At 37.5% G+C, this 17,819-nt stretch overlaps 2 protein-coding genes across 3 annotated transcripts; one reads left to right on the top strand and one right to left on the bottom strand.

Annotated features, from left to right (window-relative positions):
* Window positions 1–42: 42 nt before the first annotated feature.
* dbr1 (debranching RNA lariats 1) lies at window positions 43–4,828 on the top strand. The gene is made up of 8 exons (XM_082176386.1): window positions 43–389; window positions 548–672; window positions 998–1,078; window positions 1,158–1,243; window positions 1,432–1,656; window positions 2,266–2,343; window positions 2,482–2,627; window positions 3,465–4,828. Exons 1-8 carry the CDS (start codon window positions 193–195, stop codon window positions 4,231–4,233), a joined length of 1,707 nt encoding a protein of 568 aa, XP_082032512.1. The 5' UTR covers window positions 43–192; the 3' UTR covers window positions 4,234–4,828.
* A 615-nt stretch (window positions 4,829–5,443) lies between these two features.
* Window positions 5,444–17,595, bottom strand: rab5b (RAB5B, member RAS oncogene family). Of its 2 annotated transcripts, none has more exons than XM_082176427.1 (6): window positions 17,467–17,595; window positions 12,297–12,576; window positions 9,477–9,628; window positions 9,260–9,382; window positions 8,391–8,484; window positions 5,444–7,153 (listed from the first exon to the last, which is right to left on the bottom strand). In XM_082176427.1, exons 2-6 carry the CDS (start codon window positions 12,457–12,459, stop codon window positions 7,041–7,043), a joined length of 645 nt encoding a protein of 214 aa, XP_082032553.1. In that variant the 5' UTR covers window positions 12,460–12,576; window positions 17,467–17,595; the 3' UTR covers window positions 5,444–7,040. The 2 variants fall into 2 exon arrangements, with proteins under 2 accessions (XP_082032553.1, XP_082032554.1); XM_082176428.1 differs by having other exon boundaries at window positions 12,297–12,496; window positions 17,467–17,562.
* Between the last annotated feature and the right edge of the window lie 224 nt (window positions 17,596–17,819).

Raw genomic sequence — 17,819 nt, 5'->3', positions numbered from 1 at the left:
AGAATAAAAAATGCATTTAGTGCGCTAGTCACATGACCGTTTTGCGCATGAGCAGAGTAGCATGTGAGTGCAGGGAGTCAAAGCGGCTACTGGAAGAATTAAGTAAGTGTAACAATTAAGATGTACATGCTGACCGATGGGTAACGCGTTTTGTCGTCTTTGAGTGTAACGCTGTGGTTTAGAGAAATAAGGATGAAGGTGGCAGTAGAAGGCTGTTGTCATGGAGAGCTGGATAAGATATATGAGAGCATCAGTTACCTGGAGAATAAAGAAGGTGTGAAGGTGGACCTGCTTCTGTGCTGCGGAGACTTCCAGGCTGTCAGAAATGAAGGAGACATGAAGTGCATGGCGGTGCCTGCCAAATACAGACAAATGCAAACTTTCTACAAGTAAGGGAACATCTGACGTTATTCTCTGGATAGATAGATAGACAGATGAGCAGAAATGGCATGTTTATGGATTATTTAATGTCAAATAAAAAGTAAATATTGTGTTGGTGATATTGGTCGACCATTGTTTCTCATGTCATTACAATTGGTTTTCTAAGGTACTACTCTGGTGAGAAGAAGGCTCCTGTCCTGACGATTTTCATTGGCGGAAACCATGAGGCATCAAACCATCTGCAGGAACTTCCTTATGGAGGCTGGGTGGCTCCCAACATCTATTACTTGGGTGAGATCTTTATACTTACACATATTGGTCCTTTAATATGTAGTTATATTATCAAGACTAGTATAAATTTTGTGTTTCAGTGTTCAATATTCTCATACTTTTATGGTTTTTCTTGATGGTACTTGGCTTAAAGGTATAGCGGAGGATCTTTCCAAATTTTAGATAAGACCCGCCCTCTCCACTTTTTGAAAAGTTTGATTGATTCACCAGAATGATTGACAATTAGGAGGACCAATAGTATAGGTTACCCACCAGGAAGTAAAACATCCTCCGCTATACCTTTAAATAACAGTTCTCAATAGAGTTGATGTTTCTCGTTACTCAGGTTATGCTGGTGTCGTACGCTTTAGAGGTGTACGGATTGGCGGTCTTTCTGGAATATTTAAATCCCACGATTACAAGAAAGGTGAGTTTTAACAGTTCCAAATCAATTGTGTTATAAGACACAAATATGCATTTTTAAATGAAAAAATCTGTAATTTCAGGACACTTTGAGTTTCCGCCGTACAGCCAAGAAACATTGCGCAGCGTGTACCACATACGGAACATTGACGTCTTCAAGCTTAAACAGGTAAATCTTTGTCATGTGAAATGCATCAATAGATATCTTACACATTCAATAATAAGGATGCCGATTCAGAAAAAAATCTGAAATTTTATAGGCATCAAGAAAAATCTGACGAATTGTTAATTCATAAAAAGAGGGCCTGGCAAAACATTATTTATTTACATGTATAATTTCTAACCTCACTTCTCAAGCTCAAGATGCCCATAGATGTCTTCATGACGCATGATTGGCCGAGAGGCATTTATCACTACGGCAACACAAATCAGCTTCTGCGCAAGAAGAAGTTCCTCAGACAGGAAGTGGAGAGCGGTACCCTGGGCAGCCCTGCTGCTGCAGAACTCCTAGACCACCTGCAGCCCAGCTACTGGTTCTCAGCTCACCTGCACGTGAAGTTTGCTGCACTGATGCAGCACGAGGTGGGTCAGTGGTTTTGACATATACAAGCCTTCAGTTACCATCGTAGAGATTACGCTGTCGCGGATACACTAGATTTAAGCCCCTTTCACACATCTTAAAAATATATTCACAATCATTTGCTTGCAATATAAAATGAAGAAAAGCTTGAATATCTAGAATATGTTTTTGTGATTTGTATTCAATAAACTAGATTGCCATTAGATTAATCATCAGAGTAATTTTGTTGATGCCTTCTTGTCTCGTGACTTGTGAACAAGAGAGCGTTAATACAGGGATGTCTGTGATTTTTAACTTCAGCAACAAAAAATAGTTGGGGAAGAAACTTGTAAGCCATTTCAAAATGTGTGTGTGCAATATCTGCAAACAGCTGAAAATGTTTAAAAATCTTTTAAAATATGTTTATATATTGAATGAATTTAATATATTATTATATTTTTATTTTATGACAACATAAATGTAACTTGTCTTATGAAAGAGCTTCTGGAATATCTCTATTTTATTCTTTTTATATCTCTCTTGGAGTTACATACAGGCCTAAGATAAGATGTAGATATTGGAGTTCATTATTTATTGAAAAGTAAATAACAACAAGCTATTTGTCACATTAGGCTAAGAATAATTCTGCCGCAAAGATCACCAAGTTTCTCTCACTTGACAAGTGTCTTCCACATCGAGACTTCCTTCAGGTAATGATCCTGCAGTTTCCATCAACAAGCATATTTCAAGATCCACTTTGACCAAATATTGTGGGATCCAAGTTGTACATCTTAGTAGTAGAACAAGAAGTAGATCTTTGTGAATGAATAAAGATTTTGATATTACAGATCGTGGAGGTAGCAGACAGACCGGGCTCCTCCGAGCACCTCGAGTACGACCCAGAGTGGCTGGCCATCTTGAAAGCGACAGACCGACTTCAGAAACCATCCCACAATTTTTGGAACCCGCCACAAGACAACGGACTACACACCCGGTACAGACCACAATACAATAATAACCACATTTACATGCACATGATTATTTGATTACTTGTTAAGCCTTTCCATTTGCATATTCCAGTAACCAGCATATTCCCAATAAATTCTGATGTTTCCCTGCTAATCTACTGTGGAAATTCGGAAGATGCACTTTGATATGTTGAATTGTCATAGCTGCCTGTGTCCCTTGTAGTTCTCATAGTTCTTAGTCACATTTGTCACAATTTCCTATACTGTAGTTACTTTTGTTTGAATGTGTAATTGAATATAAAAAACAGGTGTTTACAAGACACAGAATTAACGTTTTTGAAAGAAGTCCCTTATGCTCGCCAAGGATGCGTTTATTTGATCAAAAATACAGGAAAACTGTAATATTATGAAATATTATTACAAATTAAAATAACTGTTTTCTATTTTAATACAATTTAAAATGTAATTTATTCCTGTGGTTTCCAAGCTGAATTTTCAGCATCATTACTTAAAAGTTGTGCTGCTTAATATCTTTTTGAAAACCGTGATACATTTCTTTTTTTCCAAGATTCTTCAGTAAAAAGAAACACTTGCATAACCGCACTTATTTTATTCGAAATATTTTATATCCTTATAAATGTCTTCACTGTCACTTTTGATGAATTAAATTAATTAATCAAAGTTCTGGGGTCAGTTTAGTGTAATTGAGTTAATATAACTCTAGGGCTTAACTGGTTTATGACAAATGGGTTTACACATTTACATCACATGCATATGTAATCTGAATAATTCCTATATTAAGTGGAATTTGGTGCACATAAATTAATTTGTATTTTGTTATTTTATTTTTCTGCTTCTTCCAGGTGGGATTTCAGTGCGTCAGAGGAAGCTATGATGGAGGTTGTGAGAGATTTGAGTGGTGACCTCTGCATCCCTGAAAATTTCAGCCTGACGGTGCCCGCCTACGACCCTAGCCGCCCTCAACCCAATGCTCACCCAGCCTACTCCACCAACCCCCAAACCACAGAGGTGTGTGCCACTCTCGGCCTGACGGACATCTACATCCTGGCTGGGCAAAATGGACAGACTTATGGGGAGGAGGGTGCCACAGGTGCGACTGAAGAGGAGGAGGACGAGGACAGCACTGGGAGCGTAGACGAACCCAGTGAATACCCCACTGACACCTCCGGCCTCTCCAGCTCCTACAACCCTGATGAAATCACCATTGAGGATGAATGGGAGGAGGAAGAGGATGAGGGAGTAGGATGTGCCGAGGAGAAAGGGACAGACGCAGTGGTTCCAGAAGGGCAAATGGGGGGCCAGGACAGCGATAGAGACAGCAGCCCCCAGCGAGAGACAGCTAATAGACTGATCTTACCGCCCCCATGTGCTGCACCAGAGACGGAGGCTCCACTACACTCCTTACGGCCTCTTTCTCTTCCCCCTCCTTCAGCATCCCTCTCTCAGGGCAGCTCAGAAGAGGAGGGGGGCTTCACGTCAGCCAGGGTCCCCAAACGCACGAGTGGTGAGACGGCACAGGGGCCCGCCAGTCACACGGGTAGCACACCTCAAATAAAACGGAGAAACCAGAGTATCTACACGGCAGTAGATGATGAAGAAAGTGAGGACTAGATATTTTTAGATCAGCAAATTACATATACCAAGAATGATCTGCCAGATAGTTTGCTGTCTCTTTTTTTATTCTAAAGAGTTGAATGGGTTACTAGACTGATTTGATCTGCTTTGTAACTACTGTTGTTTTAAAGAACAGAAGTTTTGCTGATTATGATTGTGAAGAATTAATGGAAAGCTATTTTCAGAAATGTCAAGGTTATGTACTACTTTTATTTTTGGTATTTTCATGTGTATAAAGTAATGCCACAGCCATTTATACATTTTTATCTTGTATTTGTCATTTGTGATTGGTTTTAATGATCTGTTCCTTTTTATTATTATTTTTAGCCAAATATATCACAACACACTCAATTGTTTGCTCTCTGTCTTGGCTGTTTTTTTATTGTTTTGTGATTGAGTTTGACTTACCATTTGATTGTAAATACATCAAAGTTCAAATATTTAGTGATCCTGATGTCATTTTTTGCATTTTGAAATACTTTATCTCAGTCTTTCTTGAAAATGCATCAACTTTCTCCACGTCTGAAACAACTTTTCTTAAGTGAAAAGCTAAAGTTAGGCTATAAACGGACAGAAAATTCAGTATAAACCATAGACTGTAAAAAAAAAAAAAGGTATAATCATGACAAGGCTGTAAAAGCAGTCTTGTTGTGAGTAACGTTAGATGCGTTTCCCTGTTCGACGTGATGTTTAAGGTACCCGACAGCCTCCGTAGTTCCAATTAGCCACTTGTTAGCAACCACTTATTTCAACACACATAGCCTTAAAGCATAAGAAATATGGCAAGTGGTTTATTACTGATGTATTTTATGTTATAGAATAAATAAAATGTTAAAATATCTCGACTGAAAATGTGGAATTTGCAAGTGCAAATATGCTCACTCGTTTCCAGGTTTCGGATTGATTCCTTCAGTACTAATTCTTATCGTAAGTCATTCAGTCATGCTATTTTCAAGAGTCTGGAGCGCAGCACAATATACCCAAAGAGCCATTTATTTGCATACCACACTAGAAGTGTTTGGGAAACCTGTTTGGTCATTATTTTTGCAAATTTGTTTGGGGCTGCTAGTCTACCTTTAAGGGTAAATATTGCCGTGACGTGTCACATGGGTGCAGCCAGACAACCGTTGAATGCTATTTCCTCATAAATGACTGTTAGCTGAGGTTTAGATCAAGGCTAGTCAAAAAGCCACAGAAACCAGTCACATTTCATTCATAGCAGAACAGCACAGCTTTATTTAACAATTCAGTTCACAGAGGTGTTAACAGGAGATCAGATCTATTCCACAAAAAAGGTGGACCTGAAGACACATGACAAATGACTTCTAGCTGTGTGACATCTTATGATTCCTAATTCATTCCCTAAATGACCATATAAATGTACTGGTAACCCATTAAATTACAGACTAAAATCAGTTTTAAATAAAACTCATTTTTATACACATCAACAAACAGCATCCATAAAACAAAACTTAATAAATGACTCCTCTGTTGCTAACAAGCTCAACTGATACATTTTTTTACAGGTTATTGCCTGTACACTTCGGGCCAACATCTCAAAAACGCTACTTTTCTGGCGGTCTGCCGACCTCAAACAAGCCCAAAACAAAGAGTAGGCACTTCTGTTTTTTTTTTTTTTTTACTTTTTCAGGGGCTTTGTGGGTAAAAATTTCCCTTGCTGTTATTTTCCATCCCACTGTATTGCACAGCATCGGTTGCTAAATCATCATCACGTTCTTGATTTGTGGGTGCTTAAATATTTTTGTTGCTTTTTAATAGCATACTGAGACATTGGCCTTGGTATTTCATGAATTCCTTGTTCAAACGAATCAATGTGCGATATTCTGCAATTACTTGTGAAGCGAAATGCTTTTCGATCGGTCATCTGCGTGGTGTCAATATGTTTTAAGTGATTTGTCGATTGTTTCTCAAACAGTAGTTTACACAAAGCGACAAGAACGTAGAGAAGGCATCGTAGAGCTTGCTGTTGTTTAGTGAACACTGAATTTCAAGATCAATGCGGTCGGGAGAAGGAAATGGGATAGGGAAGACAACATTGATGTTCTTCAATACTTTTTGGGTCTACAATGAATGACAAGCTACGTAAGGGAGACCAGTTCAAACAAAGGTAATAAATAAAGCTGGAGGCTGAAAAAAAACAAGCTCAGGGTTAATGAATAACTTCTGCTTCAGTGTACCTTTCGTAGTTTAAAAAAATTAGTAGATGCAGCTCATGGTTGAAGAATTGTAAGGGTTAGTTTCAGGTTAAGGTGCTGACTTCCTTCCAGTGTTAGAGTTGGGATCAGAATGGGGGAGCCCATAGCATACGGATACTTTGTGTAGATTTCGTTTGAAGACTTCCGGATGTTTTAAGGGGATTTCATGGACCATCTCAGTTCATTTCAGGACTGAGAATGGGAAGATTTATTGGTGAGATAATTCTTCTGTTCATCCGGTTTCTTCTGTGTTCCTCTATCTCTTTGGGTGACACCTTGGTGCTTGCTGGCATAATGAAAATGAACAGAGGCTGAAAATATTGTTTACTTAAAAATAAAACAGAATCCATATATACTGCCAGATATGACAGAGTCCATCGTCCGTTCACTTTCTACCCTGTCCATCAGAAGTCTTCCTTGAAAAATCTCTTTATGGCATCAGTGAGGGATTTTCCTCAATCTCTTTCTGTTATTCCCCTCTCTTTCGATCTCTTTCCGTATCCGTCTTGGGAGGTGAAAGGGTGAAGGGTAGGATTTTGGGAAGGAGAAGGTGTCGGTGGTCTCCCATTATAGAGTGTTGACAGGCCTTTAGTTCCCACAGCAGCTTCGAGTGGACTGTGCATCTGGGTCCTGTAGATTTACGCCCCTGTGTCGGGCAGCATGCGTGGGGTTTTGGGTGTCTGTTTTTGGCATCTTTTTTGCTATTGATAAATAAAGAAGAGTTAAATGAAGAAGAAAAAAAAAAAAAATCGAGAAATGAGCTTGAAAATCAAAATTAATATTGTTAATCTTTTGTTTAACGTTGTCAGGAAATGAAAATTCACTCTATTTTCTAAATGATGTAATTGATTTTATTGCAAACGGTTCATCCATGCATAAGTTTCTTTTCTTTTTTTTTTTACTTAATCAAAATGTCATAACTAGATTTACCAGTGAAACAACAGACTTCTTTCTGGTGACAAATGCAGGACTTCTCCAATCATATAGAATCTGTTTAAATCCCTAAATATCATAGACAGTATAAGAAATGGACAGAGTCATCTCATTGGAACTCAATTGAGACAAGTGAAGCCCATTTTTAGCGATTTTTTAGGACTTCCGTTCCTGACGCGCAGACTCAAACCGAGCTTGACGACGTAGATGTGACGTGAGCAACCCGTCTGTCTTCTAGTGGCTGTGGCATGAGAAATCTGAATCATTCCCTTCCGAATCTTGCAGAGACGGAGAGTGTGAGTAGGAGGTATCCATGAGCTAGGAGCAGGAGAAACTTTTGCTAAGTATTCTGATTAATTACTTTGTCATTTTGTCTCCATGTCTCCCCGATTGCGCGCGAGCTTCTCCTCCTGTCCATACGGTAATCTCTCTACTGTGCGACAGAGAGTCGCGTGGTTATGACGCAATTGTTAGCCTACTTTTACAAAAACTGCTTCTACCGGGCCATAACATAAGCTACAAGGTAATTTTATACATTGTCATGTTTCTTTAGAAATAAATAATGGACAAATGGAGTCTTTAAACGCCTCAGATGTGAAGTTATTCGCTGTCAAAGTGACGCCAAAATGAATGGGAGTCAATGGGATGCTAACAGAAGGTGAAGTTCTGCTACAAGATGGTGGCACGCGGCCGGCTTCAACTTCCGGTCAACTTCCTTCCCGCTTGCTAAATATAGTCCCCGCTGTTAATCTGTTTAGACTAACAATCTGAAAATCTGGAATTGGGATGGTATGCCAGGAGAGTTTTAATTCTGCGTGTAAAGAAAAGACTAACAATATTAAGAATGTTCACTAATGTTTGTAAGTTTGTAGTCCCTTGTCACAACCTGAAATTTCTATTCTTTATTTGATGAAACTTGTAGATAATACCACAGTTTTATTCTAGTAACAATAACAATGTTCAGAAGAGAATACGCTATAGTTAGAAAACAACTTTAACACTTACCAATGGCCAGGAACAACTCGTTTACATTCATTGCAGTCTTGGCAGACGTTTCCATGAAAAGCAAGCCTGTGTCTTCTGCATATGTCTGAGCTTCCTGTTCAGAAATGTAAAATGAATGTCTGGGTTACTGCACACAAGACATTAGAGAAATAACCAACAGTTCAAATAATTATTTGGGCAGTCAAATGTGTTAAAAATGTAATTACCACACTTTACACAGTTATTGTGTACTAATAATACCGTTCAAATGTTTGAGGTCAGAACGATTTTTTTATCTTTGTTTTTTTTTTTAGCTAAGATGCATTACAATGATCAAAAGAGACAGTAAAGAGTCCTGAAAAAGAAGTATCACTGCTTCCAAAAAGATATTCAGCAGCACAACTGTTTTCAGTATTGCTGTGCTAATCATAATAAATATTTCTTGAGCACCAAATCAGCATATTAGACTGATTTCTGAGTAATGACTGCTGAGAATTCAGCTTTGACGTCACAGGAATCAATTACATTTTAATATTTTATTAAATAGAAAATAGTTATTTTAAATTGTAATTATATTTCAAAATATTGCAGTTTTTACTGTATTTTTGATCAAAGCAACCTTGGTGAGCAGAACAGACTTCTTTAAAAAACCAGCCCCAAACTTTTGAATTGTAGTGTATTTTTTTACATTAAAATTTGAAACGGTTTAATTATGTTTTGTGGGCTTCCTAAGTTCAAAATAAAAACAAGGGCACACTGCAAACACAACAATCCCAGAGCTATTTATTAATCAAACCCAGAAGGGATTCTTTCAACATTTTTGCTACTTCATTGACAGGAACAACTCTAACACGTCCCATGTCTAGAAAAAAAAGAGAGAAAGATATGACCTCATACTCCACAAGTCTCTTGTCTGCTAGGTCGGCCTTGTTTCCTGCAAGAGCAATGACGATGTTGGGACTGGCCTGTCGCTGCAGCTCTTTCACCCACGCCTTTGCTCGCTCAAATGTTTCCTACAAACAGATGGCTAAAGACTAAGCAACAAATCTACTATTTTACCAAATGAAAGTATGTATCCTTTGTATAAAGAGTGTACTGTTAACTTACAGGCTTGGTGATGTCAAACACTACAATGGCCGCCTGGGCTCCACGGTAGTACATGGGGGCCAAGCTGTGGTAGCGCTCCTGTCCAGCCGTGTCCCAAATCTCAAACTTCACTGTAGTGTCGTCCAGACAAACAGACTGTGCCAAGAAAGCAGCTGATGGTGGGCAACAAAAGAGAAAAGAAAAAAAAGATAAGTAATCTAAGCCAAAGATTCAAGTATTAATAATACTGTTCCATCTTGATTTTTATTTTTTGTTCTTTGCTTTAATTCAAAGTTGTTATTTTTAAATAAAACTAGAACTAAAAATCATTCAGCTGAAATACAGCTGAAATAAAATAAAATATAAATATTAGAAAACTAACTAAAATAAGTTAAAGGTCAATAGAAATTTTAAATAAAAACACTAATAAAAATACGCATAAAAATACTAAAACACTAAAACGAAGAAAAAATGTAAGGAAAACTGAAAACATAAAAATAAAGCTAATTCTAAATATTAATAATACTATTATTATATAAATAATACCAAAATAAAACTGGTTATAGAATAGAAAACTTAAATTTAATTTTTGATGCACAAACAAAATGTTGAGGTCAATAAATTCTATAAATAAATGCACCAAGGGTAAAACAAGCAACAATTTTTTTTAGCAGTAGTATTGTTTATTCTGATGACTATTATTGATTCGTTATTTTTTTAAATTATTTTATTTAAATTAATTATTAATTGAACATTGGTGTATTTTATAATATTGCTGTTGCTGTTTTATAAAAGCAATACACCACTCAAGACCTCTGCTTCATGACTTAAAATACCCCTTTACCATTGTCAAATCACTTTAATGCATGACGTCGAGTGTTTTATTACTTTAAGAAGAACTCCAGTCTAATATTAGTGTTGATTACGTCCATTTTTTATGCTATTTGCCTGTCTCTGACTTTATAGGAGCCAAAGTCTATAACAATTTTTGCAAATTCCAGTGTGAAGATTATACACAGAGATAGTTAACCTAGTTTGTCATCATTCTCACATGTGCTATCTTTTATCTACTGACATCTACTGCCATGACTAAGAACAAGATTAGCTCAGTTTGAAGTCAAATTAACACAGGGTTACAGATCACTATAAAGGATCCACAAATGTGTTCTCGGCACTGTTGACTGTCCTGCTCACACCCAATGAGACTTTGTGAAAAATACCAGGAAAAATCTGGTAATTTCACTTTTAAGGCACTCCGTAGAAACAGTATTTTTTTTTAATATATTTTAAAATGTAATTTATTCCTGTAATGTCAAAGCTGAATTTTCTGCAGCCATTACTCCAGTCTTCAGTGTCACATGATCCTTCAGAAATCATTCTAATATGCTGATTCCGTGCTCAAGAAATAAGATTTCGTATTATTAGTAATGTTGAAACCAGTTATGAAATCAATTTTTTTGTGTGATAAAGTCACACAAATGGTCTTTACTGTCACTTTTGATCAATTCAATGTCCTTGCTAAATAAAAGTATTAATTTCTTTATAAAGACACCAAACCTTAATGGTAGTGTATGTAGGGATGTAAATGCAATAAACCGCTTAAACCAACCCAATTTTCCCTAAAGAATAGTAGTACCCATCTTTATTAAAGGGGTGGTAAAACACGATTTCACTTTTCTAACTTTAGTTAGTGTGTAATGTTGCTGTTTGAGCATAAACAACATCTGCAAAGTTACAACTTTCAAAATTTAAAGCAAAGGGAGATATTTGCTTTTAAAGAAATCAATTTCTAAGAACTACAAAAAACGGCCAGTAGGCCAAAAAACGGCCAAAAAAGGACTACACGACATTCCTGCGGGCTTGCTGACGTCACTAAGCCCAATATTTACATAAACCCCTCCTCCGATGAAGGATTCGCACAACGGCTAGTCCTGAAAGATGGAGCAGTTCCAACTTTAAAAACAGATACTGTTTACGGGCCACAACCTGTAAGTATGATTTATTTTTCGTTGTTGTGTTTTCCTGTAATAGTTCGTATTGTTAATTGTACGTTGTAGCAAGGAAGTAAACGAAGGACAACGCTGTTTGGCTCCACAAACCAGTTTGTTAAATGCTAACGTTAATTCATACTTATCCGACAAACATATCACCAGCGCAGCGAACTTGGAATGTTCGTGGTTGTTGTCGTTTATGTGATCAGTGTAAATTATTCTTTGATTACAGGCATGCTAAACATGGTTTTGTGTTTGATTTGGCTACTGTTGTAAAGCCAATGTTTAGTGTTCGTATTGGATTAATAGTTCTGGCGACAGATATTTAGCTACAATCGTTCTAAATATACAAAAGTAACCGTGTCATATAGCGATCTGCAAAACATACCTTTCTGAAACGTCCTTTAACAGCCGTTCTTGAACAGGTTCTGCTCGATTCTCTCCACTAACATTCTCTGGGTCTGATTCGGGCTCAAACTGGTATGGCAATATTGACGCTGTTGTTTACTGAAGCACAAACTACCGGTAAAGATAAGGGGGCGTGACGTTTCCGAACAACGTGCACTTGGCGGTTAGCGAATCACAACACACTGGGCCAGCAAACCAATCTGAGCCCATTGCGTATTTTGAAGGGGGGGGGCTTCATAGAACGCGGAAATCATCCGACCGTTTTTACAAGGAGGGACAGAGCAGTGTAGAATAATGGTTAAATATGTGAAAAATAATGCAAATTTTTAAAAACGAAGCATGAACACATGTTACAGTGCACCCCACAAACGCAATCAAGCCTTCGAAAAAAGGCGTTTTACCACCCCTTTAACTGAATTCAAATTCATCACCTATGCCTCACCTCCAATGGTGGTCTCCTGAAACTCATCAAACTGGCCCTTAACAAAGCGCAGCACCAGGCTGGACTTGCCGACGGCCATATCTCCCAGCAGCACCAGTTTGAACTGGCAGATCTTGGTCTGCGGTAGGCTCCCATTGGTCCTGCCGGTCCCGCGGGTGCTCATGATGTAGGAAGGGTGGCCGTCCTCCCTGGTGGCGTCTCTGAAAGCAGTGGAGTCAGTTTTTTTTGAAGTACTGGAGACTTCTTTTTAGGCTGTGAGGTCAGAAGTCAGACTGTGATGCTAAAAAACAAACAACAGTAAGAGCAGAACGTTACTGGAATGAGTGGAAGAGAAAGTCACTTACAACTAAAATGCTCTGGTAAGAGTTACTGAAAATCAAAGGGTTTTTTGTCATTCCAAGAAATGTCATCCTAAAACATACTGACACATCATTTTTATTAAAAGAAAATTATAAAAAAATTGTGTTCCACAGAAGAAAGCTAGTCATAGTCACAGAAAGAAATGAGAGTGAGTAAATGATGACATAATCTTAATTTTGGGGTGAACTGTCACTTTAAAGTCACCATGAGATTTTTTTATGGACTATTGCAGTATTTATTATAAAGGATTTATCCATACACATCATTATTTTTTTATTTTTTTTGGTAACACTTTATTTTGATGGTTCCTTTTTGAATGTGCTGTTAACTATAAGTAACTTTGCAACTACATATCAACTAGCAGTCATTAGAGTATTAGTAGACTCACTGTCTGCTTAATATCTGCTAACTCTTTATTGTGATGGTCCCCCAACAGACTTTCTACTGACTAGAAGTAATTTTGCAACTACATGTGAACTTAATCTAACCCTACCAGTCTACTAATACTCAACTAACACTCTAATGAGAGTGTTACATAGACATGTAGGTGCAATGTTACTTATAGTCAACCTATGTTTTTAATAAATTCCCTTCCCTTTTGCAGCAACATCTCTTCTCTGGTGACATGTTTACTGGAGTGAGGGCGGGACATCCTGTCACACAAATGAGATCATAGCAACAGCAAACCACAACCATCCAACGATTCAATCAATTCCTGATGAACAAAATCAAGTCATGTTTTCTTGTTCGAGAAGCAATTTCAATACAATACGTTAAAAAAAAACATTGCAACATCCATTTCATGGCAACTTTAACTATGGCCTAGAAAAAACCTCAATAGCTATAGCAAAACTGAACTAAAACAAATGAAGTAACAGTCAAAATAAGTGAGAAAACAGGTGACTACAGCTTTTTGTATCCTTTCAAACACAACCAGATAACGACTTTCAAGTCAGCAGTCAGGAGGACCACAGATGCTCCACATATGTGAATCAGTTCTCATCAGAAATAGGGAAGCTGATGAGTAAAGCACCACAATAACATTTCTTTGGTAAGACTGTATTGCTAAACATCCTCATGACAGTTTTAATTCAAGGCAAGTACCATACTCCAGCCATACATAATATATTTCTATTTAAACATCCTAAAATGTCTGTAGAAAACAAGGTGGCAAGTATAACCTCGAGATTGAACTTAAAAATTGAAATTAACAGGAAGAAACTCTTATCTTGGCATGTCAGTGAACATTTCTGGTTAATAAAGTCTCTGATACATTCCAAATCCAGCATTTTGCCCCGAGTATGAATGAATTGTATTGTTTTGTTGCACATCTCTCTTGTAATGGATGTCGACATAAACAATGATGAATGAACTAGATGTTGAGCAGGTAGGAAACCACCAGATTAAAACTTTGTCACCTCTTTGTGGTTTCTTGGTCATGTGCTGTTCTGCTCTCTGAGTTTGCATCAGTATTATCACTTTGCAGTGCAAACATTTATAGCTTAGCCGTTTTAAGTAGGCTAGGCCTACATAGCTCAAAGCCATTTCATACAGCAGGGTTATTCAATGCCTATTGCCTAAAGGCCTCATTATACTTCTGCGTCGGACCTACGCCGGAGCCTATACGCCGTAGGCAACGTGTTGGTTTTAATTTATACTTCTGCGTTTTTGTCCGCGTTGACGCACACCTAGGGAGCATGTGAAACCCCGAGGGAGGGGTTCTGGCAGACCAATCACAGCGCTTGCGTCCGCGTAGAATTGACGCGTTGTTACATTTTTGGAGAGGTGCACGTCAGGGTACGCCGAAGGGTACGCGCGCTACACACAGCCTACGACGTAGCTACGGCGGCAGTTCGACGCAGAAGTATAAATAGGCCTTAAAGTTTCAAGAGGTCCGGTGTCTATATTTCCTCCCCAGCAGAGGTCCGGACAATACTTATTTGGAACAGTTATACATTTCCATCAGGGCAGCCGTAGTATTCTGTAAAATAAAAAAATCCTAAACACGCAAAATGGTCAACAAAGATGAGAATCTTGGGCCCTGAAAGCCAAAGCAGTGATACCTAAGAATTGTTGTTTTTTTATAATATTCACCAAAAAAAAGTAATTCTATTTTTCCCAACTGGATACGAGTATAAAAAGGTAAGATGAGATGTTTTATCAGGCTGTTATTAATATATATATATATATATATATATAAATATAAAGAGAGAGAGAGAGAGAGAGAGAGAGAGAGAGAGAGAGAGAGATATACTGATATATATATGATATACTATAATACTGATATATATATCTTTCTTTTGTTTCTTTTTTTTTACATTGATACACCTACGTGTATGGCACATAGAAGGCCTTGTGACTGCGAAAACTAACTGGAGGTCCAGTTTACCTCATAAGAAGTATGGACCATTTTTATTTTTTACTCAAAGTAATAAAACTACTAAAAACAAACAACGTACTAATCTAATAATCATAACTCTCATCATGAGCACAAAAAAAGTTAACTCTAATTCCAAAGATTTTTGTCTTACCTTGCCATCTCTAAATAATTTTCCAAATTTATGAAATGCTCTTAATATGCTGATATAATAATGCTAAATGTATGAAAACAATATCTAAAGGTGCCACGCGTTAACTTGCCACAAACATGGTTTAGTTAAACAGTCTGAGTCATCATCTGTATGACAGATAAAAATAATTGTATTTGTTGCATTCTCGTTTTCTGCAGCTTTTTAGCAAGTTTTAGTATCTATTTTTCTGCTCACATCTTTCTGCTGTTGTTCAAATAACCGAGTTATCTGCAGTTCTTAATGCGGCGCTTTACATCTTTAGCGGGAGAGAGAAGCAACGTGCACGGAGCGGAAAGGGTTTGGCTCTAGACAAAAAATATTAGAGGATGAAGCACTGAAATATCATTACCATAAACGACCCTGAGCACTTGTGGTCTGAACCTCTCTGTTTTGACGCGCTGCTCACTTTAAACTGTATAAATGGTAAAATGGCGCACTTATGTCCCGCGGCCCGGTTCCAGACCCCGGCTTGGTTCCATCCGGACTGCGGGAAGTAGCCTAATTGCGCCATTTTACCGGTCCGCTATTTGAATACCACTGTCATACAGCAATTTAAAGGCATTAAATAAAGTGTCAGCTGTGGTCAATGTACACTTAATATGTAACATCTTTGGTGAGCTGATTGTAATTACACAGTTATATTATATTGGTGATGCTGTTGTAATGAATTGCATTTACATATACTTTGCAATACATTAACTTAATTGTAACATAAATCATTACCATCATTTGCAGTAACATTAATGCACAGATGGATTTTCCATGAGTAATTGATGTAGGCTAATACCTTTAACTGTCCATCAAAACCTCTATTTTTTACATAACATCTATAATTGATAACCCTTACCATCATGTCAATGTATAGCGCATGTCATTTAGTGCACATGTACAATAAACTAATAATCCGGTATATGTATTGATCTGATTAATAACTATAATAATCAGGTGTTTGTCCATTGATCTGATAAATAGCTCTAACTGTATGTCTATCTAGATTAATAACTCTACTAATCGGTTGTGTGTCTCTATTGATCTGATTAAAGGTTTAGTTCACCCAAAAATGACAATTATCCCATAATTTACTCACCCTCAAGCCATCCTAGATGTATATGACTTTCTTCTTTAGTTTTTTGAAGCTCCGAAAAGCGCATCCATCCCCATCCATCATAAAAGTAATCCATACGACTCCAGTGGGTTAATAAATGTCTTCTGAAGCGAAGCTATGTGTTTTTGTAAGAAAAATATCCATATTTAAAGCTTTATAAACTATAATCCCTGGCTTCCGGCAACGGCCGTACGCTCATTCACGAGAGAATCTAGTTTGGAAGGGTGACCTCTGACCCGACATATGACGTAGGATAGCGTAAGCTTAGGTGAGAATTGACGAACACGGACGCTCAGATGGATGGAGCACAACAAAACTCCGGTCACAAATTAGAAGTCTAAAACGAGAAGTTTTAAAGAAAAAGGTTGTGAGGATTTTGATATAAGAGGAACTATGTCATACGTTGGGTCAGAGGTCACGCTTCTGCCAGACCTCAACTCTCTCGTGAACGCGCGTACAGCCGTTGCCAAATCTAGTGATAATAGTTTTCAATATGAATATTTTTCTTACAAAATCCCATTGCTTTGCTTCAGAAGGCATTTATTAACCCCCTGGAGTCGTAGGGATTACTTTTATGATGGATGGATGTGCTTTTTGGAGCTTCAAAAACTCAGGCACTATTCAATGCCATTACAAAGCTGGGAAGAACTAAGATATATAGCCTAACTCTGATTGTGTTCAGAAACAGGCTTAAGGTTTATTAAATTATGGGATCATTTTCATTTTTGGGCGAACTATTCCTTTAATAACTCTAATAAGCAGGCGTATGTCTATTGATCTGATTAATACTCTAAAAATCAGGTTTATGTCAAATTGATCTGATTAATAACTAATAATTAGGTGTATGTCTGCTGATCTAATGCATAACTGTAATAATCAGGTGTATGTCTACAGACATAATGCATAACTTTAATAATAAGGTGTATGTCTACTGATCTAATACATAACTCTGACTGTCAGGTGAATGTCTGATGTGATGCATTAGAGACGCAGTATAGACTCTGACCATTAACGTGACTCGTCTCGATCCAGGCGAAGCGGGCCAAGAGGTGCCGTGAACACCGATTTCCCGAATAATCACATCTCTTTTAGATATATAGAGTGATATAAAATTACCGAGATTAGTGATATTTACCTGTTGTTTCCAGTCGCGGCTGTTTTAGAGGTGGCTGTTCGGTTGTTGATCTATCAGCTGGTTATCGGGCTGCGCTGCGAGCACTTCCTGCACCTCTCTGCGCATGCGCAGTGAGCCATACAAGTCAAATAATCTGTAGGGATTTATATTTCTTTTCATTCCTAATGTAGGTATAAGTAATAATATATGGGCAGTCTTAATATAAGGTTAATCTTGTTTCTCGTTTGCAGTGACTAAACTTGATGTAAAACTGTATAAAATTCCATACATCATTACCTTATATAGTTCTTATCTAGGCCTTTACAGCTTATTTAGAAAGAAAATTAAAATATTTTGAAAAATAAAAATGAAAA

This window comes from Leuciscus leuciscus (genome assembly GCF_965113295.1).
Source record: "Leuciscus leuciscus genome assembly, chromosome: 7".
Lineage (NCBI taxonomy): Eukaryota > Metazoa > Chordata > Actinopteri > Cypriniformes > Leuciscidae > Leuciscus > Leuciscus leuciscus.
The sequence above is the reverse complement of the archived record's forward strand: the minus strand, read 5'-3'. Positions and strand labels throughout refer to the sequence as shown.

Bases quoted from the DNA above. Each gene is read 5' to 3' on its own strand.
- dbr1 (XM_082176386.1), top strand. From the start codon at position 193: ATGAAGGTGGCAGTAGAAGGCTGTTGTCATGGAGAGCTGGATAAGATA. The intron at 673-997 runs GTGAGATCTTTA...CTCGTTACTCAG, and splicing joins TCCCAACATCTATTACTTGG to GTTATGCTGGTGTCGTACGC. The intron at 1,657-2,265 runs GTGGGTCAGTGG...TTGTCACATTAG, and splicing joins CTGCACTGATGCAGCACGAG to GCTAAGAATAATTCTGCCGC.
- rab5b (XM_082176427.1), bottom strand. From the start codon at position 12,459: ATGAGCACCCGCGGGACCGGCAGGACCAATGGGAGCCTACCGCAGACC. The intron at 9,629-12,296 runs GTGAGGCATAGG...GCCCACCATCAG, and splicing joins TCAGGAGACCACCATTGGAG to CTGCTTTCTTGGCACAGTCT. The intron at 8,485-9,259 runs GTCATATCTTTC...ATTTCTGAACAG, and splicing joins AGAGACTTGTGGAGTATGAG to GAAGCTCAGACATATGCAGA.